The 25,938-nt window shown below is 34.9% G+C and overlaps 1 protein-coding gene across 15 annotated transcripts in view; it reads left to right on the top strand.

The window, feature by feature from the left end:
* gpcpd1 (glycerophosphocholine phosphodiesterase 1) overlaps nucleotides 1-25,938 on the top strand; it is a 56,743-nt gene that overhangs the window by 17,020 nt on the left and 13,785 nt on the right. For 8 of the 15 annotated variants that reach the window (XR_012395472.1, XR_012395473.1, XM_021468409.3 and 5 more), the window contains 12 exon segments: nucleotides 74-158; nucleotides 7,071-7,146; nucleotides 10,808-10,849; nucleotides 10,959-11,082; nucleotides 12,562-12,793; nucleotides 15,277-15,439; nucleotides 17,050-17,179; nucleotides 19,850-19,904; nucleotides 19,988-20,080; nucleotides 23,614-23,691; nucleotides 23,767-23,806; nucleotides 24,246-24,304. Coding sequence is in view for 13 of the 15 variants with exons in the window: in XM_021468409.3 (XP_021324084.2) it covers nucleotides 74-158; nucleotides 7,071-7,146; nucleotides 10,808-10,849; nucleotides 10,959-11,082; nucleotides 12,562-12,793; nucleotides 15,277-15,439; nucleotides 17,050-17,179; nucleotides 19,850-19,904; nucleotides 19,988-20,080; nucleotides 23,614-23,691; nucleotides 23,767-23,806; nucleotides 24,246-24,304 (1,177 nt within the window). In the remaining 2 variants the exon portion in view is untranslated. 15 annotated transcript variants of the gene reach the window in all.

The following is a 25,938-nucleotide window of genomic DNA, read 5'->3' as shown; positions in this document are numbered from 1 at the left end:
TTTGCCTTCAGTTACCCTTGACACGCATATTTATCTCCTGTGTTTTGCTCACATGCCTTCTCTCACCTCCCAGCACCTTATGGAGAACAACCATTCACGTTCCTAGAGGAGCTGAAACCAAATATCGCTATTTCAAAGCATTCATTTTGGAGTCTAAGGTGAGATTCTCCTTTCCTAGTAAACACATGATATTTGACATAAGTCATCTTTAAAGGTCCTATGGTGAATTGATTAGCCTTAGCGGGACCTTTAAAGAGCAGTCTCAGCGTTATGTATCTATAGTTGTTATCAGTGTTGGGCAAAGTTACTTTTAAAAGTATTTTACAGTGCTCAGCATGTATAAGTACACCCCTCACAAGTCTATCTTTTAAAATTCACATTTTTATTAAGAAGCTATATGATTTTATTCATTCATTTATTTTCTTGTCGGTTTAGACCCTTTATTAATCGGGGGTCGCCACAGCGGAATGAACCGCCAACTTATCCAGCAAGTTTTTACGCAGCGGATGTCCTTCCAGCTGCAACCCATCTCTGGGAAACATATACACACACTACGGACAATTTAGCCTACCCGATTCACCTGTACCGCATGTCTTTGGACTGTGGGGGAAACCGGAGCACCCGGAGGAAACCCACGCGAACGCAGGGAGAACATGCAAACTCTACACAGAAACGCCAACTGAGCCGAGGTTCGAACCAGCGACCTTCTTTGTGTGAGGCGAACGTGCTACCCACTGCGTCGCCCTATATGATATTATACCAAAGTCAAAGTCGGCTTTATTGTCAATTCAACCACATGTACAGGACATATAGAGAATCGGATATACGTTACTCTCAGACCCTAGGTGCCAAACATATATTATTAATAAAAAAAGTAGAGTTTTAGGAAGAATTGTTACAATAAATGCAATTATACATAAAATGTAGTCTAAAAGTATATGTCAAGAATGAAAAATTGTAAACAATACAATGATATTAAGGGCTTATGGCAATGTGTGCAAACCAGAGTTGTGCAGATATAAAACAGATATTTGATTAATCAGTACTGAAGCCGAATCTGGAGCTTATTTAACAAAATAACTTGTGATAACGGTCCAAAAACTAGCACACCCAAGTTTATATGTCATAGAAAAAAATTAAATACAAATTCAGGACTCAGGAATAAGGACTGCCTGATGGCTCGGGGCTATCGTGGGAGACACTTTGGACAGTAGACCGGATCGTTACTGGTGCCGATGGAAGTTTAATTTACCTATGACTATTTGTCAATTGCGTGCAAATACAGTCCTAAGGCCCGGCAACACAAAGATGTTTTTTGCTCACGTTTTTCCGTCGATGTTTAACGCCTCGTGACTAAATAAAGGGCGTCAATGTGATCATGCACACCAACTTTTGTTCATGTGCACGGAGCTGCTGAAGTTACTGTAAACAGCACTTGGAGGCGCTCAAGCGCAAAACTGTCAATGCGAGCACACACTGAAGAAGATGCCCAGAGGCGATATGAACGTGGAGCTGCTTATTGCACTGGTAAACAATAATCATTTCTTCATCGCTAGAGCTGGAGCTGCTACTTGAACCATCCATGCTTGTTCGAGTCACCAGTAACTTTTAACAACAAGCGTGTGCACTTACTCTCTTTCTCTTCTTCTGTGTTATAAGCGGGGTGTCAGAAGCTTAAAGTTGTGTAGCGCCATCTATCGCCAAGGAGTGATTTTGCATACTCTTCTGCTTGATGCCAGTGAAACTCGCTTGGGTTTGAATACTGAAAAACCCCTTGTAAAACGCTGATGATAAACGCAAATGTAAAGCGTCCCAGTGTGTTTGAGCCTTTATAATCTAGAAACAGTTTGTGCTTTTCAGTCATTTATTTTACCAATTTTCCTTTGGCTTGAACCTTTAAATGCTGAAGCCTTGTCTGTTTTGTCATAAACACCATATTGCTTTTCGGTTTCTCTTATCTGATTGGATGTTGCGAACATGTTATTTTTTTCCATAACCAGGGAACAACTAATGCAGGGAAGGCAATATGGAGGCAACATCAAATTATGAGGCTAAAAAACAACGTGTTTCTAACATCTTGGAAGCAGACATGTACGTGGGTACAACACAACGAAAAAAATAAGCTGATGTTTTGCACAGTTTGGCAAGTTAGCCATAAATAAACAATTTAGATCAATTAATTGATAAGCAATTTAGAACTGCAATAAAATACCTGCACATTTTTGTTTACATAACACTTTGCTCATTTTACATTTGTGAACATTTTAAAAATATTTAAATTCTAGATTAACACGTTATTTTTGACACGTTATTTAAAAGAGGTGGCTTAGAATTTATTTAATTTTTTCTCTGGTGGGGCCAGTAAAAATCTGAACCACTGGCCTGATTCTGCCTGTAGAAAAAAACATTGGCGTTGAACCCTACAAATAAAAAAAAAACAGGATAAATCAAGAAAAAAAAATGTATTTGAATTTTTTTTTTTTTGCAGTATTTTGCTTAAATTTAATTGTATTATCTTTCCATTTCTAAATATGTTTGGTGATTAAAAAATTATTTTAATAAATATATCTGTTTAATAATTCTGTTTTGTTCTAATGCACTAAAATACATTGCATATATTCACTGAAATGGCTAAAAATATTCAGTTTCAAAATGGGCTGCACTCAATTATGCTGAGCATTGTCATACAACTTTAATGTTAATCTAAAAAGGAAACCCATTAAAAATAACATAACATATACTTTCATATTGATTTCCTAAAAATAAAACAAATTCAACAAAGTCATTCCCAGCCACTAAACTTTTCTGACAGGGTATTCAAGTGTCATCGAATGTCAGATGTGAAAGTATGTTGTGGGATGACTATACAGGAGTTATTATTATGAACGATAGATAGCGAAATTTATAATTTTTTAAAAATAATTTTTAAAAAAGCATGACGGTAAAACACGAATGTTATAATTGTATTAAAACATGTGCTTGTTTGTTATAAAAATTCATAATAATGACAAAAAATACAAATTTGTGCACCTTCTGACTCGCGTGTGAGGCCATGCTGCTGTTGTAGATGGTGTATCCTGGGAAATTTTCGTACCCCTTGGTTTTGAGTGTGGTCCTGAAAAATCTCAGTTTCAAGGGCTATCTAGCTATTCCCCTTAGTCCTACACCTTCAAGCTCAATAGAATTGGGACACTCATACCCCTTCACTTGAGTGTGCAAAATGAAAGGTAAGGGGTAGGGCTAAGGGGTGGAACTGGTATTGGCCTTAAAAAACTGCAAATAGCACTTATATATTTTAAATGATTTGTTAGAGATTAAAGATTGAAATATATTACTTTTAAAAGTAACTTTACCCAACACTGATTGTAATTTGTCTTTGTATACTTGTAAAAATAATATTAGTATATTAAGCCTATCTTAAACGTACCCCCCCCCCCCCAGCGAAATATGAGACTTACTTTCACATTACTTTCCTTAAATATTTAGTAATAAAAATACTTCTAAAAGTAACTTTACCCAACAATGGTTGTCATTTGCCTTTTTATACTTCTAAAAATAAAATATAGCAATCTTAAGCCTAACTTAATAAAAAAAAAACCTGCAAAAATAGCATAGCACTTACTTTTACATTACTTTCCCAAAATATTTTGTAATAAGTTTGTAATATATTACTTTTAAAATTAACCAACACTGATTGTTATTTTATGTCTTTTTATACAGTTAAAAGTATTATTTTAAACTTGTTTTATATTGAACCTTATATAAAACAATCTTAATCGTATATCTTTATATAAAAAACAGCAAAATAACACTTACACATTTATTTTCCTAAAATATAACAAAGTTTCACATTTAGTTAACTTTTTTAGTGACTTAAAATTGTAATTTGTTACTTTTAAAAGTATCTTTACCCAAAATTGTTTTTTATTTATGAAGCCTTTTATCTCTCTGATAGACATATAATTGATTGTGTATGCATTATCTACTGATATTGTTTGATCATTTGTGATTTTCATGATTATAATAATGATTTGTTTTGATATACATGTATGACTGTAGAGTCTCTTTTAACCCTTTAGCTTACATTGTACTAACATTTGTCTGTAGGTTATCATTAATCAAAAAACTCCAAATGTTTTAAGTGGTGTCAGGAGCATAGTTTATCAGTTTATCTAAAGAAATAAATCTTTTGTTTTTCTTAAGATGAAAGTTAAAGGGTTCAGAGAGTTTTCTCAAACATGTGTTTGTGTTTTCAAACATTCCTCAAAGGATTTCTTTTAATCATCTTTAATTCTTTTGGTGCAAATAACGAAAAAGCAAAGAGTTGTAATTGTATTTAAGAATTGAAAGTTATATGCATTCTCTGATTATGTTGTTGAAGCATTTTGTGATTTTCATGATTGTATTTATAACTTTTTTTATAATCATTTTTTTTACGACTAGATTTTCTTTTAAGAGACTTTTCTGAACTATGTTTGTCTTTTTAAACATTCCTCAAGGGATTTCTTTTAATCATATTTTATTCTTTGGGTGCATATAAATAAAAAAAAACTAATAATTGTAATTGTATTTAAAAATTTAAAGTTGCATTATCTGATTATGTTGTCAAAACTATTTCAATGATTTTCATGATTATATCCTTTCTAACTTTTTAAAAAGATTTTTATGACTAGATTTTCTTGTAAGAGACTCTCTGAAGTATGTTTTTAAATGTTCCTCAAGGGATTTTTTTAATCATCTTTAATTATTTGGGTACAAATAACTAACAACATACTTTTCTTCAAGATTTTAAGTTGTTTAAATTACCCTGTGTGAGAGTGTGTGGGGTTTTTAGGTCATTCTCCTTACAGCTGTTAATCTCTTTTAGCTGAACTCGACTCCAGTTCTGGGTATTTTTTTTTTTCTTTCTTTCAGAAGAATGAAGTTTGTGAAACAGGTTTCCTGCAGGCCACTCCTAACATATTGTGTCCTGCATACATAATATTTATACAGCAGCAACATGGCTATAAATATTCTTTTAGGTTTAATTATTTTCTACAAGTATTAAGAGTTTTAGTTAGGGTTGTATTAGTGAAAAAAGTCTCATTGGCTATATGTTTATTTTCACCTATTTTTGTTAATCTGAATCTGATTCCAGATCTGTTTATATGTACTCTAAACGTTGTAATCTGATTCATTTATCTGTTTATACACTGTAAAAGATCCTGATTGCCTTACATTTTTAAGTTGAATCAAATTAACCTTATGAGTCTATTGAACTTATATTATGTTAAACTGACTTTCAACAGCTTGCATAACTTATACAATTAAGTTAGACCATGATTAACTTAGTGTAATAAGTTACAATGACCAAAAAAACATGTCAGGACTTGCTGATCACATATTTCTCTACAGTCTATGTGTTTTACATACATTCTGATAAAAACTTCTTTGTTTAAAACAGATAAGGTTCAATGTAGAATTTAAAAAGTGAACAGATTTTGCATTTCTTTAAGCAGGTTGTAGTGTCTGACAATAGAAATACTAGTATTACTTTGGGAAGTTAATTTGCACACTGGTGTTTTTATGCACATTTATTGGAAACCATTTAATAATCTTGAATGCCTTTTTTAATGTTTAGTTAAGTGAATGCAAGACATGCATCCCTCACAGTATAACAAATTTCTTCAACACATTTCTAAACATAATAGTTTTAGTAACTAATTTCTAATTACTGGTTTATTTTAGCTTTGCCATGATGACAGTACATAATATTTTGCTAGATATTTTTGAGATGCTAGTATTTAACTTAAATTGCAATTTAAAGGTCTATATAGCTTAATCAGGTTGAGTAGGCAAGTTAGGGTAATTAGGCAAGAAATTGTATCACGTTATTTTTTTTCAGTGCCAATTGATAAAATAAATATTGCTTAAGGGGGCTAATAATATTGACCTTAAAATGGTTTAAAAAGTATTTATTCTAGCTGAAATAAAACAAATAAGACTTTCTCTAGAAAAAAAAATATTATAGGAAATACTGTGAAAAATTTAAGAGGGATAAAGGGGGATCTTTTTGGTTTTAAAAGTTTTATTATATCTTTTCAGATTTTCTTTGTTTCATCAATTTCTCATATTTTACCTGTACTTTATTTCTTTAATTGTAATGATATTATTTATAGGGATAATTTGAACTTGTGTTTAGGTTACAGTGCACTAAAATAAAATAAAGAGCATCATTAAGCAGCCTAGTGAAAATATACAGCCAGCAGCTTGTGAATTTATCAAATCATAAGCTGCTTAATGCATGTCAACATTGCACTGTATATACTGTATTTCACACAGACTTCCGATTATGGAAGTAGTCTGATTCAAGAGTTTGCATGGTCAATTTTTTTGGCTGTTGGGTCAGATTAGAGAAAAAAAAAACATCCATTCAAATCCAATCAGAATTAAAAAAGAAAGTTTTTGAATTCAGCTGAACTCTCAGTCCTATTACAAACAGATTATTTGGGCGCATGTAAATGTAGCCATTTGTAAACTATTGAAGTCAAATGGTAAACATGTGAAGCTAAATGCCATTTTTTAACTTTTGAAGCTAAAATGCTGATAATTTTGAGGGATGTAAACAAAAACAATGGTCCCAGCATATTTTCTGTTTTACATTTTTAATTTTTATAGCTTCAGAGAATCCAAAAAGAGCCACATATTGATGAATAAGGTTATGATAGCTGTTTTAACATTAAATTCCGATTGAATTGCCTCTTGTTACAGCTATGAAATAGTTTGATAACAAGCAGGAAATGTTTATGGGCCAATGACATGACAACATTAAAATGCTTTATATATTTCAGAATGTATAAATACCCTGGATATCTCTAGTTAACCAATTTGAATAATGCCAATGTGTTTTTTCCCTGACTAATTGGTCCCCTTTTCAGATGTCAACCAACTGGCTAGCTGGCAGAAAATGGTGACTACTAAATCTCATTCTCTATTTTTCGGGGGAGTGAAACTTTGGTTTGAATGACCAGAGCTGGCTTTGTTTTTCCAAAATCTGTCCATGATCTTAACCCCCCTCCTTGGAATTACAGAATGCTGGTGGGCCATGCCAAGTCATAGTCAATAGATGGGAGACCCATCAGCTGCCACGATCATTGAGTCCCTCAGGTATCAGATCAGTGCACACGATTGAGTGTCCAATACATCCCGTAAACTAGGACTACACGACATCGGAAAAAAATAGCATTGCAATATTCTGTTATGTTTTTCTGTGATATATATTGCTGTGTTTCCCAGCATTGTTCCTGAATGTACACCAACAGTAAACATTTTTAACCTCTCCCAAATCAAACACACCTGAATCAACTCATCAAAACATTAAAGCAGCACTACTAACTGTTTAAATATCTGTTCGCTTAAGCAAAATATAGCAGGTGAATACCGTTCTCTTTAAAATAGACAGGACACAGGACAGAAAGCAATGCTCGTGCACCCACTGTCCTTGCTGCTTTCAAGAACTCAAGAGTTTAGTAAGCAGCAGCAGTTGCCACTTTCACTTTAACCATTATTTAAACAGATTATTAATGGGCCTAATGTTAACCGATCATGCACGTGATCATTCTTTTATTATCGCATACGGTTTGACCTGGTTTCTTGCTCTTGCTGGTTTCTTGATCATCCTTTAATAGGAGATTAACTCTCCATTTATGTATAGTTAACTGGTGATCTGGGACCTTTAGCCTGGACAATACTGTGCATAGTTTTGGATAGATGGCAATACATTTTTGCTAAATTAAAAGTGCATGTATACAGCTATATTTTGCTTGTTTTGACACCTTATTTAAAATTCCTGGCAAGGAAATAACTAGTCTGGTAAATCTTTAATGTTGAGCCCAGAAAAGTCACATGAAATAAAACTAATTGCAATGCGATACTATAAAACCACAAACCATTTTCTTATGCTCATTAAGCAAGGTCATAACAAAAAAAGTTAAATGAACAAGGAGGCTTGTGGACATAAAACAAAATTTTAATCAAGTAATTAAATGCATATTAAATATATTTTCCCAACAAAATTGTGGCTTGTGAAAATGGCGAGGGGTTAGTAACGTTGGAAAACTACTAGCCACAGTGGCTGGTAATCAAAAAAAGATAATGTCAAGCCCTGATTTTACATATGCATAAATAATAATAAACAATCTACAAGCATAGATAAACACAATAAAGAAAAGTATACAAGTTATATATAAAGTTTTAAAGTTACAAAAGGGACAATTTCAACATTGCATTTGCATATTGCGAATGATTACAATGCGATATTGATGCTAAAATGATATATTGTGCAGCCCTACCGTAAACTCTTTCCCTCATTCTTACTGCAATCAGATCAGTTTTTCCGCAGTAACTCTACAAGCATACATTAGCGAATGACTTCAGCTTTTTAAAGACAACGTGAAACCATTTACTTTTGTGTAGTATAGCATAAAATAATGTGATTTTAATCTTTGAGAACATTGTTGTATCCTAAAGTACTCCTAATTGCTGCTGTTGGTTATTATTATTTTTCTTTGCAATAATGAATTATGCACAAATGGCCCACATACAGTTGAAGCCAGAATTGTTAGCCCCCCTGTTTATTTTTTTTTCCCCAAGTTCTGTTTAACGAACAGAAGATTTTTTTAAGCACATTTCTAATAACTGATTTATTTTATCTTTGCCATGATGACAGTAAATAATATTTGACTAGATATTTTTATCTAGGTTAGGGTAATTAGGCAAGATATTGTATAACGATGGTTTGTTCTGTAGACCATCAAAATAAAATAAGCTTTAGGGGGCTAATAGTTTTGACCTTAAAATGGTTTTTAAAAAATTTAAAACTGCTCTTACTCTAGCCGAAATAAAACAAATAAGAGTTTTTCTAGAAGAACAAATATTATTAGACACACTGTGAAAATGTCCTTGCTCTGTTAAACATCATTTGGGAAATTAAAAAAGAAAGAGAAAAAAATTCAAAGGGGGGCTAATAATTCTTATAAACTTCAACTGTATATATATATTTTTTAGAATGTAAACATCTCAATTTACTTTCTAAATAAATGTGCCTGGTCTTATTGTGCATTAATCATTAATTCATGATTTAAAGAAATATAATATTTTATTTAATGTTGCCTTAGCTTTTGATGGCAGTGCTATTTGTCCTGGACAGATGTAACACCACTTAAGGCAGCTCAATTATTAGAAACCATACGATTTATTGGGCCATGAATGCCGTAATGTCCATCCTAGACAAACAGAGCAAAGCTGTTTCCACTGGTGGATTCCTAGGTTTACAAGCAATGCTGTTTTTTTTTTAGCTTCTGTTGCTTCTCCCTTATTTTAATCCCTGTTTTTTTTTTTTTTTACAATTTAAATATTTATTTTGAGTTGGTTTTTCTATTATAATCAGCATTAAATTCTATCTTAAAACACACATGCATTTAATCCTCATTTATTTACATCATAGGTCTCAAACTCTATTCCTTGAGGGCCACAGCTCTGCACAGTTTTGCTTTATCCCTATTAAAACACAGCTGATCCAACTAATCAAGGTTTTCAAGAGGACTCATGTTCTTTTAAAGACCGGTCTTGCCAGGTCACCTCGGAAAAACGAATTCGGGAGACCGCGAGAACACAGAACACGTCCTGTGTTCTTCATAATTGGTCACATGACCTTCATGCATTTTTAATTGAAAATTATTTAAACATTACAGCATTCATACAAGTATTATTATTATTTTTTTCTGTTCAATATATATAACATGCAAAAAAACCTTACAAATATACTTTGCACAATATGAATAAAACAGATTTTGAGACAAATTTCAGCAAATAAACACCCTTAATGTGTTTATGCCTCTTAAGATTTTAATGGTAATCTTTACCTAAGGTGAAACTTCTGAGATAAATAAGTTATATCTCTGAACTTTAATAATAAATCTATATAGGATGCTACGCCTCACACCTCCTTTTTTCAGCCGCAATGACTTCTGAGACTTGAGTTTTTTCTCTCAAGTCTGCATCGACGCATCCTCGAAATTAAGAACACACCCAAGAACTTTCCCGCATCCTCTGTTCTTGCGGTCTTGAGCTTTGGAACTGAACTTTGGCAGTTGATGATGACGTTACACGAGGACTCAAGATCGCTACAGAATGCATATTGAGAAACAGCCCTTGATTAGTTGGATCAGGTGTGTTTGATTGGGGTTGGAGCAAAACTGAGCAGAGCTCTGGCCCTCCAGGAATCGAGTTGAGACATATGATTAACATGCACAACACATTTGAACTCTATATTTAACAAACTATTTAAAGTACTTAATTGATAGGTAATCTATGCCATTTTCATTTGGCTTTTATTTATTTATGCAAGGCAGGATCCATAAAGTCTTTCAAATTTAGCATTGTGAGCATCTCTTTGAGCTTATTTTGCCATGAAAACTTGCTTGCATGGTAACTCTCCTTGAATCGTGGATTTAGATTGTTATTATTGTTTTTAAATGTCTGGCAAAAATATAATAATTATTTCGGAACTCTCCATTCTGTAACTTTTAGGTTATAATATGCTTGTAGAGAATATATTACTCCAAACATGTGAAGCTCTATTCAGTACAGAGCAAACTGAATGCTTATTTCATCTTGATATTCTGATTGTTTAAGAAAACGATCAGAAATAAGTGAAAAAAGATGATAAATAAATGAATAATCTGCTTGCTCTGTACTGGAGATTTTATTTTAGATGTGTAGCAGTAGTGTTTGACCTGTTATACTAATATTTGGTCGTTTCTTTCAGAACCAGAGCTTGTGGTTGACGATGGGCATTTTGGAGTTCATGGTGAGTTTGACAACTGAAACGACACGAACATCAGCTTTAATGTGTTCTCAATTCCAAAACATCTTTTCATATCATCCCGTTTTAACATGCAAATAAAATGTGTTTGCAGATGGTGCTGAGTGTGTGGATTCTGGCTGGTTGACATGCCAGACAGAAATTCGTCTCAGGCTTCATTACTCAGTGAAACCTCCAGTATCTATAACTAAGAAGAAATTCAAGACCTCACGCTTCAGGTAACGTCCTTGACACACTTAAGCTTCATTTATTCATACATTTTCCTTCGGCTTAGTCTCTATTTCAGAAGTCGCCACAGCAAAATGATCCGCCAACTATTCTGGCATTTGATTTAAGCAGCGGATGCCCTGCAGTACAGTACTGGGAAACACCCATACACACTTTTTCACACTTGTATTCTTCGGACAATTTAGTTTATTTAATTCACCTATAGCGCATGTATTTGGACTGTGGGGAAAACTATAGCACCTGGGGGAAACTCACCACAACACAAGGAGAACATTCAATCTCCACACAGAAATGCCAACTGGCCTACTAGCCAGGACTCGAACCAGTGACCTTCTTGCTGTGAGGCGACAGGGCTAATCACTGAGCAATCATGCCACCACGCTTAAGCTTATTTTTTCCCATTTTTTTTTTTTTTTTACACTAGAAGTCTTTTAGGGTGCTTTCACACCAAGACTTTTGTTTCGGAACCTGTCTCGTTTGCCCAGTTCGTTTGGCATATGTGAATCCACCGATCGCTCTCGGATCCGCGCCAAAACAATCGCTCCGGGATCGCTTGAATGAGGTGGTCCCGGCTCGATTGAAACAAACTCTGGAGCGAATCGATTGCAGTGGGAAAGCGAACCACACCAAGAGCAAAGAGCAACAATGGAACAATTTTAATCCCTGTTTTGCAACAATTGAATCGATTTTTTTTTTTTTTTTTTTTTTTTAGAAACTAATAGTCAATATAACAATACACTTTTTTTGTTTTTAAAATCACAATTTAGACACCGCAGGATATGCAGTGTTGAGTTGGGATTGTTGATAATACTCAATGCAGTTCAGTTATAAGAGTAAACGTTTATCATCTGTGTGCATTTTTAAAGGGATAGTTCACATAAAAATATTAAACTACACTCACAATTTTCTTTTGTTCACTTTTTTTAAAGGTTTATGAGTTTCTCTTTTTATGTTGAGCACAAAAAGAAGATATTTAATAACTCATAAACATTTGAAGCAAGTTAACGGTGAGTAAATAGTGAGTAAATTTTCATTTTTAGGCAAACTATCCCTTTAAGGCCTGTGACTGTCTGAACATTTCAATACATCTGACTTTAAAACATCCAGCCACAAGAAATTATAATGTTTGTAACTTTAATAAAGATTACATTATATACGATGAAGGCTATACAGTGTTGATTAATACTGTTAGACTATCTAGAAAAATACAATTCACTTTTATCTTTGCTATATTGTATTTATCTATGCTTGTTATTTAATTCTACTGTATATTATGCGAGATTCACTCCTCTACTAAATCACACCAATCCATCTAAAATGAAGAATTATTTCCAAATACAGCTGTTTAGTCATCTGGTGAAACACATCGCAATGTATATCGCAGAAAAACAAAATATCGCAATGTCAAATTTCCCAATATCATGCAGCTCTATTTACAATTATTCTAACATGCAGTTCGCCTTTTTTAGATTAAAGCTGATGCTGGAAGGTGTTGAGGAGGAGGAGGAAGAAGAGGAAAGCCCTTCATCTTGGCACAAGATGACCACCACACTGGAGATGAGTATGATCAGCGATGACGGATATAAGTCTCGTCATTCACAGCCAGAATGTGGATATGCTCTGGAACCCTCCCGATGGACAGAATACACCATTCACACAATGGACCCCGATAACCTAGTGCTCACCTTTGAGTTCTTCGAGGTGCGTAAATGATTGTTTTTGGTGTAAAGTAGGTGCTATTATGCCCCTTTTACAAGATATAATGTAAGTCTCTTGAGTAATGCTTTCATAGAGAACAATACAGTAATCTACACAAGATTATACAAAAATATGTTTAATTCTTTCAGAGTCTTTGTAAGACAGAAAATATTTGATCATGGAGACTTGCCTCAGCTTAAAAAAAAACATATATAAGTACCAGATGAATCTGTTTATGCGGCTTAAAATTGTTTTTCACCCAAATTTGATAATTTCTCAATGGCCCCTTTTTAAAATGAAAGCAAAAATACAGTTTTTGTGTGTCTCTTTTAATGCAAATGATCTTCTCAGGAGGTTTTTAATAGGTCTATTATAGACTTTAATACTATACACTTGTAATTCCAGAAATACAGTAGCATTTCAGCATTTCTTGTGTTGTTTTCCTGTGAAAGTATACACAGATTTACACATCTTAGTTTTTCAATACTTTTTTGGCTCGTTTCCACTAAGTGGTATGGTATGGTTTGATATGCTTCAAAGGCCATTTCCAGTGTAAAAAGGTACCTAAAAGCGAACAGTACCTTACCACTTTTTGGGTACCCTTTCGAAAGGGTACCTAGCACAACAAAGGGGTACCAAACAGAGAAACGTTGCTAGTGCGCACACAAGCAGGAGAATGTAAACAAAGGAAGCAGAATTCTTAAATACACAGCAGAGACATTATGGGCTCTATTTTGAAGATTCATGCACAAAATGCAAAGCGCAGGGCGCAAACGCATTAAGGGCATGTCTGAATCCACTTTTGCTGTTTTAAGGATGGAGAAATCCGCTTTGCGCCGTGGCGGATGGTCTTACAGGGTTGAGCTTATTCTCTTAATGAGTTATCTGTGTGTTTTGAGAATAAACCAATCAGAGTCTTATCTCTCACTCCCATTGACTGAAACTTTCTGTCTTACACCACGCCCACCATTGGTACTTTTTTGCAGTGGAAACGCAAACCTGATAAAGGTGACCATACCGTACTGTACCACTTAGTGTAAACGGGCCGTTTTTGAGCATAGGATGTATTGGTCTCTGTAATTTATCTAAAGAGAACACTGAGAGAAACAAAGAAGGACATATGTGATGCATGAATGACTGTAAATGAGAAATTATAAAATCTCTTCAACAATCGCATCAGAAAGATCATGCTAAAATTTCTAATTGTTGCCATCAATACAACAAATAGCCATGTTCAAAAAGGCTTTGACTGAATGTGAGCTGTGATAATGTCACATTTTCCTGGACTCTGCTCTTTTCCCCATTTGCAGAAAAGGGCGGGGCTTTTACAGCTTGTGCCTCTGATACTCCTAGCTACAACAAAAATAATTTGCATGCAGTTTAAAGCACAAGTTATCATCAGCAATGTTGAAATAAGTTTAGAAACAGTGTTTATTGATATAGACATGATTTTAATATGAGGATACCACAAAACATTTAAAAACTTTTTCTTTAATTGATTGGCATTCGATTTTCATGTACAGTGGAGGAAGTAAGTATAGGGTATATGCCAAAGCATGCTAATAGGACTTTTAATTTGCCGGTAACCTGAGTTAGGCGCTTCCAGGGAACTGTAGGCCAATACAATAATCAGTGCGTTTAAGGGCTGTTTTCTTTAAAAATCTGAGATCTCCACTAGCTGAGTAATATCCGATAGAAAGTGGGTCTCAGATTGTACAAAAAGCACTGCATTAAATTACATTTACCCCCGCCATGTCTTTATAATATGATTATTTATTTTACCCCAGTACATTCAATGGCGCTTCTGCGCTAGCCTGCCGATTCTGACGGGCGCGTGCGAGTAAACGACTTTTTGTCTCATTTTACGCTTAAGGAACTAAATGAATGCCAAAGTCTATTTAACTGAATGTATTTTAATGACATTACAACATCAATGCTGTAAAAGGAACCATATAAAAAAAAGTTCACAATAACAGCCCACCGGAAGTTTAGCAGTATGGGAAAAACACTAGCTCGACATATACCCTATTGAACAAGTAATTTTGTTTTTTCCAGGTAATAATAGTTCTTAAGCAGCTGTTAACATGAACCAGAGACAATACAATACTAACATAAATAAAAAACTTTTTGAAAAATGTTATGTGTAATAACAAAGAAATTACACAAGGGGAAAGAACTGAACTACTGAAATGGATTTAATACTTTATTTAAAAGGCTTATTTGGGGCTGGCAGCTTAAAGACGCCTCTCATATGGACAATGAAGTCACATGCAATGTTCAGATGTGATTTTAGTTACACATAATTTGTTTAGTTTTCTTTCCATATATGGATTTCTTTGGTTGTTACCAACATCCTGTGAAGTCAACAGTATCTTTAGAAATAATTGTTTTTGTGATAAAAGTGGTGACGTGTTTAATACTTATTTCCCCCACTGTATTGTCTTGATGACTCGATAGGATTATGATTGAATTTATTTGTGCTTTAGGAGGACCTGAGTGAGACCGTGGTTCAGGGTGATGCCCATCCAGGCCACGTGGGCACAGCATGTCTTTTATCATCCTCTTTTGTGGAAAGTGGGAAAGATTTAGGTGTGGTCACGCTGCCCATTATGAGCCGAAACTCCAGGCAGACTCTTGGGAAAGTCAGAGGTATGTTCAACACCACAATGCACTGGCGTCGAGTCTCAAGTTTGTTTTTTACCCCATTAAATGAATACAGTTGAAGTCAGACTTGGTGTTTATTTTTTCCCCCAATTTCTGTTTACGGAGAGAAGATTTTTTTCAGCACATTTCTAAACATAATAATTTTAATAACTCATCTCTGATAACTGATTTCTTTTATCTTTGCTGTAATGACAGTACAGAATATTTGACTAGATATTTTTCAAGACACTTCTATACAGCTTAAAGTGACATTTAAAGGCTTAACTGGGTTAATTAGGCAAGTTAGGGTAATTGGGCAAGACATTGTATAACAGTGGTTTGTTCTGTAGACAATCGAAAATAAATATTGTTTAAGAGGGCTAGTAATATTGACCTTAAAATGGTGTAAGGCTTGAAGCTTACGCTGCTATTCTGAACCAATAATCGGAAACAGAAAGCAGTTGAAGGATGGCGTGTTTAAATCCATTATTTATCTGACTCCATTGTAATTAATCTGACTCCATTAAAGTTGTTATCATCATTGATAAAGAGAAAGAATTTCTACATCTTAAAGCAGGCAAAGTTGTTTATTAAGTTACATGTTTAAAAATACAGACAGTAGAATGAAACTAACATACTGTATAAAGAAATTAGCTGTAACGTAAGCACTGCTGTGTAACAAAGACAGTGAAAAGATGCGGAGTAAAAGCCATTCTCCCAGATCAACAGTTAACTTCCCTTATTATAACCTGAGCAAAGCATTGTCAAACATAAATGAAAACCAACCCCCAAAACCAGCTGAACATGAGAACAAAGTTGAGGAGATAAAATGGGGGAGAAGAACATTAACATACTCTCCTCAGGCTATGACTCAACAATAGTAAATATAGTGTACATTGAAATACAATCAATCAATGTCTCTGTTGATTTCATCACTACAAAGCTGAAGTCATAAACTGTTAAATGACACCAAACATGACACAGTTATATGAAGGAAGATCACGAGCAGATGAATTGTGTATGGGGAAAAGCACATGGTTACTGTTAGCAAATGGCAGAGATGTGTATTGGAGCTGTGAGGAACTCTACCATGCCAGAAGGACCCATCCCATGTTTGGAATGTCTCTATATTCCTTCTATGCTAATGAAGGACTACTTAGTAGAAGAATATATATTTTCTCATCTTACAATGGTGTTAAAAAATTAAAAACTGCTTTTATACTAATCGAAATAAACCACATAAGACTTTCACCAGAAGAAATAATATTACAGGAAACACTGTAAAAAAAATCCATGCTCCGTTATTATCATTTGGGAAATATTTTAAAAAGCATACGCATACGTATAAGGAAACTGTATACGTTCCTGCTGTCCACACAGGCGCGCATTCTTCTGCTGTGTTTACACAAAATTTGCCTCTGCAAACATGACACAGACTGGCTGTGTAAATAAATGGAAATGTTATTATTCGTGTTAGGAACATTAGCCTTGCTTACACTAATGCTTAGTAGCTGGAAAATGGGATTATAATGCCATTGGTTTTATTGATGTGCTGATTTAATTTCAGATAATTTGACTGAAATGAAATTATGCTTTTGTTTCTGATGGGATTTTAGTGGATTACTTGGTGACGCGTCCCATTCAAGGCCTTCAGTGTGACATGAGTCGGTCTTTCACTAAGTACTGGAGGAAGAGGAGCGCTTTGGATGTTGGACATCGCGGAGCAGGAAGCACACACGCTGCCAAGTAAGTTACAGAATTGTGTTAGTTGACAAACTTAATGCCATTGTGCTACTTGAGGAGTCCTGAGCCTGTTCTCTTGGATTTAGCATTTGTCTTTGTGTGAAACATCTGCTGGAATAGTTGGTGGTGTAATCCGCTGTGGTCGCCACATCAATAAATGGACTAAGCCAACGGAAAATGAATTAATGTATGTACTCTAGATCTGAAGCATATTAAACCATATAAAAGTGACTTTAAAACTTTAGTTATTAAGCCCTGGTCAGATCACACGAATTTGTCAGGATTTCGGCACAATTTCCTTGACAAAGGGTGTTATGGGGATTCGTAAATGGCAAATGGGCGTCGTGACACAAGATTCAATCGTTTCCTTTTGTGTAATGTGGCATAGTTCACAACAACCATTACCATGCCTGCGACGCCTCACGACACCATCGCAGAAAGTCTAGCATGCTTAACTTTTTTCTCGTTCTTCATGACGAGTTCCGTCATGTGGGTGACACTGCAACAGGAGCACATACTTTCTCGGTTATAGGCATCAGTGGGTGCTGCTGTATATGCATTATTATGAACCCTGACTTTTCGATGGTGTATATGGGAACCATGTCCTTAGCAATATGAAATGCCACAGCATCTGTAATTTCTTTCCATCGGGAAGCCTTTTTGTAATTTGAAACGGAATTGGAAATTAAATTGGCTAATGAAATCTGGTGTTTTGCAATTTTAGGTGAATCTTTAGCACTTGGACTTAGCTTGTTTTCATCTCTTAACTTTGAGCATTCTTACCTTTTAGCTTGGTGCCTTTGTCACAAATGTTGAAATAAATTAGTGGTGCAGCCACTGTCGGTTGCAACTGACTTTCTGCATATTTTACATTTGACAAAAGTTTGTTCGACATCTGACATCTCAAGTCCGAACCATTTCCAGATCACAGAGGAAATGTTACTACTTTTTTTTGGCACAAGATCATCCTCACGCGAAGAGCCGTCCATCTCATTTTATTTTTTTCGGGCTTAGTCCCTTTTTTAATCCGGGGTTGCCACAGCGGAATGAATCGCCAACTTATTCAGCACATGTTTTACGCAGAGGATGCCCTTCCAGCTGCAACCCATCAAATACTCATACACTAACATTCACACACATACACTACGGACAATTTTAGCTTACCCAATTCACCTGAACTGCATGTTATTGGACTGTGGGGGAAACCGGAGCACCCAGAGGAAACCCACGCCAACACGGGTAGAACATGCAAACTCCACACAGAAACGCCAACTGACCCAGCCAAGGCTCAAACAAGTGACCTTCTTGCTGTGAGGCGACAGCACTACCTACTGCGCCACCACGTCGCCGAGCCCTCCATCTCTAGAGCATCGTACTCTCACAAGTAAGCGGTTAATTTGGCGCCCCATCATGTGGTCGAACAATAATGCCTCTTAATTATTTTGCCATTGGTGCAATTATAATGCATCTAAAATTTTTATACAAAAATTGCGATAACCCGATTTAATAAAAAATGTAATTGTTTCAAAAAGTAAATTCGAATTAATAAAAAAAAATCGAACGAATCGCCTAGCCCCATCGGTAGCAATCGGTGCTTTTTAATAGTATTATACTATTGGTTGGGTTTAGGAAAGGAGGAGGGTGTGGGGATTGGTCGGTTGGTCAGTCAGTCAGTAAGTCAGTTAACAGCGTCCTCTGGTAGATTTATGTGAAAACAGCAAGTGCTAATCGCAAATTTGAGATCTCAAAAAGCACACACAGCGGCCTCTGGTGGATTCACGAAAACAAAAACCGCAACCAATTCGTAGCTTCTGGGATGTATTTTGTTCTCTTAAGAAATGTATATGGGGTACGTAATCAGAATGAGGTGGTTGCCACATAAATGAAAAAAGTGACTTTTGCATAATAGATCGCCTCTAATAAACATAATCGTCCTTAGCAATATGAAACCGCACAGCATCTGTAATTTCTTTCCATTCGACATGTAACCTCTCAAACTCGAACCATTTCCAAACAACAGTGGAAACGTTACTACCTTTCTTTGGCACAAGATCATCCACAAGCGAAGAGCCGTCCTTCTCATTTTATTTTATTTTCGGCTTAGTCCCTTTATTAATCTGGGGTTGCCATAGCAGAATGAACCGCCAACTTATCCAGGATATGTTTTATGCAGCGAATGCCCTTCCAGATGCAACCCATCACTGGGAAACACTCATACACTCTCATTCACACACATACACTATGGACAATTTTAGCTTACCCAATTCACCTGAACCGCATATCTTTGGACTGTGGGGGAAACTGGAACAACCAGAGGAAACCCACGCCAACACGGGGAGAACATGCAAACTCCACACAGAAATGCCAACTGACCCAGCCTTGGCTCGAACCAGCGACCTTCTTGCTGCAAATTTGAGATCTCAAAGAACACACTCTGGCAGACTCTGGCAGATTCACAAAAACCAAAACTGCAACCAATTTGTTGCTCCTGGGACGTATTATGTTCTCTTCAGAAATGTATATAGGGGTACGTAATCAGAATGAGCCTGGGTTTGTTGCCACAAAAAGTGACTTTTGCATAATAGAATACCTCTAATAAACAAAGCATGAGAGAGGAGTACACGTACAATGCATGTGTCTACTTTGTCTAAAATCGTTTGTGTTCTATTTCAGGCATCATAAGATCAGGGAAAACACAATTGCCTCATTTCTAAGTGCTGCCAACCATGTAAGTGTAAATGAAGAACGCAGCTCCAGCAAAATGCATGAAGCTTAATTACAGTAAAACCGATGTCTGTCTTTTCATCACAGGGAGCCGCTTACGTAGAGTTTGATGTTCATCTGTCTAAAGATTTAGTTCCAGTCGTTTACCACGATCTCACTTGCTGTATTTCTACTAAAAAGGTAACACATTGTTTGCTGGAGTCAATGTTAATCATGGGAAAGACTCGAATTGTGTCCTTCAGTCCAGCTTTAGTTTTGACTGAAGACTTTAACATTTTGATTTCAGATTTCATAAACACTGATTATAAACTGTAAAACAAAAGAGACAAGGATAATATCTGCCTTACTTCCAGAGCTTAATTTTGTGCTTCGCTACAATCAGAGAGCAAATTATACATTGATGATTAGGGGTCAGGATGAACAAATAATAATAATAATTATGATTATTAAAAGACACAACATTGGGGGTTTACATTATTTCAGACTCAATGCAGTCAACAGTTGTTAACATTGCAGTAATCAATCTATTTCTTCCAACGTTTTAGAGATAAATCCTTTTAAGTCTCCAAAGAAATGTCCATTCCTCCATATTGCTTATTTCCTTCACAAGGTCTTTGCAATATCATCGAGTTTTGTAGTTTGTTAACCAATTACTGTCATGCTAAAATTCATGAACGTTCCTCTGCGGAGCATTTGTTCTTATTTCATACATCAATTCTTATTATTGTCAAATAATTGCAGCAAAAGGTAATCAGATTTTGCTTTTCATATGAAAATGTATGAAAATTTGTTATTACTGCACAATTGTACATAATTAAAATGAAAAAGCTTATTTATTGTCTGTCTTCGACCTTTTCCTTTAAAACAATAAACACTGTACATCGCTGTAATTTAATTACAAAATAAAAGTAACAGTAATTAGTTACAGTTAATTTAATTAAATTACAGTTACTTATGAAAATGTTAGATTACAAATGGGGTTACATATAAAAATATTATTAAGAAATCTGGAATATGTTGAATAATATTAATCTATTGTTTGACTGTTTTTTTTTTATGTGCACGATGCCTTCTGCTAAGGCCATTCATTAAAGCGGTGCTATTCTGCTGTAACTACATTTCTCATTAGCGTGTCGGTAGCGTCGTTACTTTCTAAATCAAATAACTTTTCAGTAGCGAAGCTATATTATTAGTTAAGTAGCGCAGTACCGTCCAAACAAGCTACATTTACAGATTGCGGATCAATAAATGACGGCACCGACATTCTCGGAGCTGTGAGGACGGTGTCTAGCCAATGAAAATAAAGCCATATGACAGCGAGAATGTCAATTTCTTCTTCTACCTGTTTTTCGGTGGTCTACAAACTTTTTGGTGTGTAACTGCCACGTCTCGCTCTGGTCGGTGATGTCACCAACCAAGGCTAACACGAGAAATTTGCTTGATGGAAAGATGACTGAGGGAGAGGAGGTCTATATATATATATATATATATATATATATATATATATATATATATATATATATATATATGTCTACTTTAGTAAATGCAAAGGATACTGTGTTGATAACTATTAGTTCACGATAGTTACTTATAATACTACATTATGTAGTGTAATTTATTAATGAAGAGTTGTAAATATATGAAGTTTAGATGCAAAAACTTCTAAAATCCATTTGATATTTTCTCCTAAAATTAGCATTTTCTTTAGACTCCTGTATGTATGCTGAGCAATTTTACTTTTATAGTGATGAATAAGTTCTTTTCATTGCCTTCCGAGTAAAATAACTGAACATAAACATAGGAGGCTAAGAAAAATACTCATTTTAGGAGAACATTACATACAGCATTTAGAGATTTTTGCATCTGAACTCTTCATATATACATACAACATAATGCTTATTCATAAATATTTCTCGTTACTATCAATTACTATAAAATTTTAAATATGTAACACCTGGTTTTATTAGATTTTTTTTGCTGTTATATACTATAATGTGTTTCTGTTTAGTACAGCAAATTATTTTGCAATAAATAATTTAAGTGAATAATTAAGCCTCTTATATTTTATTAACAGTTTTATTGATCACAAGGTATAATTGACTTGGATTTGAGTTGCTTCGATTTCCCCCGCAAATGCCACAAAAATCCCCCTGCACAACTAACTAAAATTTAGATTTTGTAACAACAGTAAACAATGTTGTTGTTATAATGTCTGGTTTTGTGGTGGCTGTACTTTAAAATTAAATTAATATAATCTTAATTGAAGTGAAGTCACACCTGCTTGGTATAAATGCTTGAAAATGTTTTAGTTTAAAATGTCTATTAGAAATTTAAAAGTAATCAAAAGCCCCTTTCACACATACAGACCTTTCCGGAAAATTGCCGGCAATTTTCCGGAAAGGTTGTATGTGTGAACAGGTCCTTTTTGAAAATACCGGTAAATTCGTTCTGGCTATTTTCCGGAAAGAGAAGTTGTAACATTACGGGTAATTTGCCGGAATGCTGCGCTGTGTGAATGCAGAAGGAATATTGCTGTAATAAGCGCGTGCACGTCTAGAACGTGCTGACGTGAGACGTCTGCTTTAGCCAATCACAACAGTCAGACGCATTTACTGTTAGAATACTGTTTAGAATAAAAGCCTTTGAATATTTTTCCAGACACATTTAGCTGCTAGAAGTTAGTCAGATCACGTTTATATGTTCTTCTTAATGCCAACTGTATAAATAATCATCGATGAGATGCTTATGATAAGCCGTTGTTTGTTTACCTTCAGGCTTTGCGTGTGCCTGTGAAACAGCCTGTGAGCGCCTGCACACGCACATATTATGAACATCTTGACATGCGAAAGTGATCCTGCGAAAGTTGTTCACAATATTGATCATCCACAGAGTTTGTAATTTAGTCAAATGTTTACAAATACAAGCGCAGCCGTTTAAAGCTCATTTGTGGTGAATGATGTCAGAATTTACCGGTATTTTGGAATGGATGTGTGAATGCTCTTTTCCGGAAAATTTCCGTAACGTCCTCGCCTGTGTGAACAGCGCTTTTTTAAATTTACCGGTAAAGTCGTTCCGGAAATTTTCCAGATATTTACCGGTATCACTGTGTGAAAGGGGCTAAAAAGTAATCAGATGTAATCGGCTACTTTACTTTTATAAAGTAATCGAAAAGGTACATTACTCATTACATTTTAAATAGGGTAATTTGTAATCTATTACATTCCCAAAGTAACCTCCCAAACACTGGCTGTAAATATAGAGCTTAAACACTGGTTTATTTATTTATTTATTTTTGTACGTTCATTTTAGTTAAATTTTATTTCTTTAGTTTTATTTTCCAAAATGAATCCTCATTGCACTTAACAAACTTCATTATAATTGTAAACTTAACACATTTTTTATGATTTTTGAAGGAATTATAATGCTTTGTTTCTTCATTTACAAGTAGCAGGGTATTTAAAGCTACTGTATATTTCTGTTCGTTCGCATCCTGTCCCTTTGTGTTCCGCGGTGGAGTCACACACGGCGTTAGTGGTCATTTTGAACTGTGACTCACTGTACCTCAATGAACCCACTGACCTCAAAAATGTACTTACCCCGGGGGGAAAACAACTCTTAAACTGGGTGTGTAACAGGTTTGACCGTGGAAAAAGTTTCAGTCAGATTTCTTTTGTTGCTTTAACACCTGTTTCTGGTCTTGTTTGCTTTCCTAGAAAAATGACAAGACTTCAATGTTGTTGTTCGAAGTTCCTGTCAAAGATCTTACATTTGATCAACTTCAGCTCTTAAAAGTAAGCCTGATTTCAAATTCCTTGACTTGGTTTGATCATTGAAATGATAACACTGATTGTGTTTGTCCTTCTCAGCTGGCCCATACCACTGCTTTGGACACTCATGACCACAAAGGTAAATTTTTCCCGTAATTTAAGTCTCAAAAGTACTATATGAAATCAGATGCATGTGTTTTTTTAAAGTGGTTAAACATATTAGTTACCTTATGTAAAGTTCAAGTGCAACACTTTGTGTTTAGTGTAGTCAAAGAGTGAACAACAGTCAAGCTCTTTTGTGATAATCTTTTATATCAAGTGTTATTAAATCATTTTTGGCCTTTTTGAATATGATGTGATTACATATAAAAGAGAATATAGGTGTTTTGGATAAGAAATAACCTTTGCTATACTTTATAAGAAAGATCTTTCTCTTAAGGAAGTTCAGTTTACTGTAAAACAGGGTTGTGATTTATCTAAGCTGGTTGGTTTGGTTTAATGCCTAGAACACAAGCCTCTGCAAAACTGGATTGAGTTAAATAAACAGTACGTTGTTAATAATATTTTACTTTGTCTAGACTTGCAGGATGAAGAGGAATATATAGATGAGCACCAGCCTTTCCCTTCACTTCCTCAGGTTTGATTGCTTTACATTTTACATTTAGTCATTTAGCAGACACTTGTCCAATTGTCCATTTATCAATTCAACAAGAAGAGGCAATACACACAAAAGTGCTAATTATACAAAGGAACTGTTCGTGCTTAGAGATTTAAGTACTAGTTTTTTTATAGAGAGAACATTTTCTTCAGGTGGTTTGTCAAGCCCACTCACCTGTAAAGCACACTTTATAAATGCACAGTGTTTATTTTTAGATATATAAAAATATGGAGTGATTTGTAAAAAAAAAAAAAGAAAAAGTGTCTGTTGCAAATGTGTAAACCAGCGAAAGTGTCAGAGAGATAAACGAGCATTTTCTGAAGTTGGTTTATCAAGCCCACTCACCTGTGTGAGGCACACTCAGAATTGAAAGAGAACTTTATCTTCTCTTTTAATGTGAATCTTAAACATTAATTTATTCTAGGATTTAATCAATTATTTGTATATGAATATTCCGATGAAATAATATTCCAATGTCATTTATTGTGGGATATATATTTATGTAACAATGAAACAACTTATTTATTCTGACCTGTTCTTATTAATATATGTTAAAGAAATAAGTGATCATGCTAAATTTCATTATCGCACACTGTTTTTCACCTGCTTTCTTTTGCTTATAGTTATTTTGTTAATATGTTTTAATTATCATCCATTACAACAGCATTGCTTTAATAGGAGATTAACTCTCCATTCATAGTTAACTGGTAATCTGGGACCTTTAGCCTGGACAAACTACTGTGCATTTTAGGTAAATGACAATAAGTTTTTAAATGTCGATTGTTTTTAAGAACATTTTTTTAATGAAAATCGTATTTATACAGCTATATTTTGCTTGTTTTAAAAATTTGTTTAAATTTTGTGCCAAAGAAATAATTAGTTTGGTGTGGCCAGATGGAAAAATTGGGTGGGTGGGTGGGTGTCACACACACAGTTGAAGTCAGATTTATTAGCCCCCTTGTTTATTTTTTTCCCCAATTTATGTTTGTTTATTTATAACACATTTCTAAACATAATAGTTTTAATAACTGATTTATTTTATCTTTGCCATGATGACAGTAAATAATATTTTATAAAAAAAATTTCAAGACACTTCTTTACTGACCTTTTTCTTGGCTGCTTCATGGAGGCCTCATAGCGACCAGCGTCTTCCGGTAGATTTCCGGTATAATTAGAACTTCCTTTTTCAATAGCGTTTTTAGTGGATTATGGAGTGTTTTTATGACACACAACTTTGAAAGGTGTGTGTTAAAGCCATTATAATCTGTCAGATGTGGTTCAAGTGCGAGAGAAAAACGTTCTCCTAGCTCACGTGTCCGCCGTCAGAAATACGTTGTGTGTGTGTGTGTGTGTGTGTGTGTGTGTGTGTGTGTGTGTGTGTGTGTGTGTGTGTGTGTGTGTGTGTGTGTGTGTTCCCGACCTCTCAGCTCATCAATATACACACAAACACACACACACACACACACACACACACACACACACACACACACACACACACACACACACTCACACACACACTCACACACGCGCGCATTATAGAGCAAACCAGATTACTGGCATGAAACTTAACAGGCATGCAAGTCATGCAATTTATAAAAATGACAAATAAAACT

Source organism: Danio rerio, chromosome 20, assembly GCF_049306965.1.
Source record: "Danio rerio strain Tuebingen ecotype United States chromosome 20, GRCz12tu, whole genome shotgun sequence".
Lineage (NCBI taxonomy): Eukaryota > Metazoa > Chordata > Actinopteri > Cypriniformes > Danionidae > Danio > Danio rerio.
Note: the sequence above shows the minus strand (reverse complement) of the source record. Positions and strands in the feature narration are given on the sequence as shown.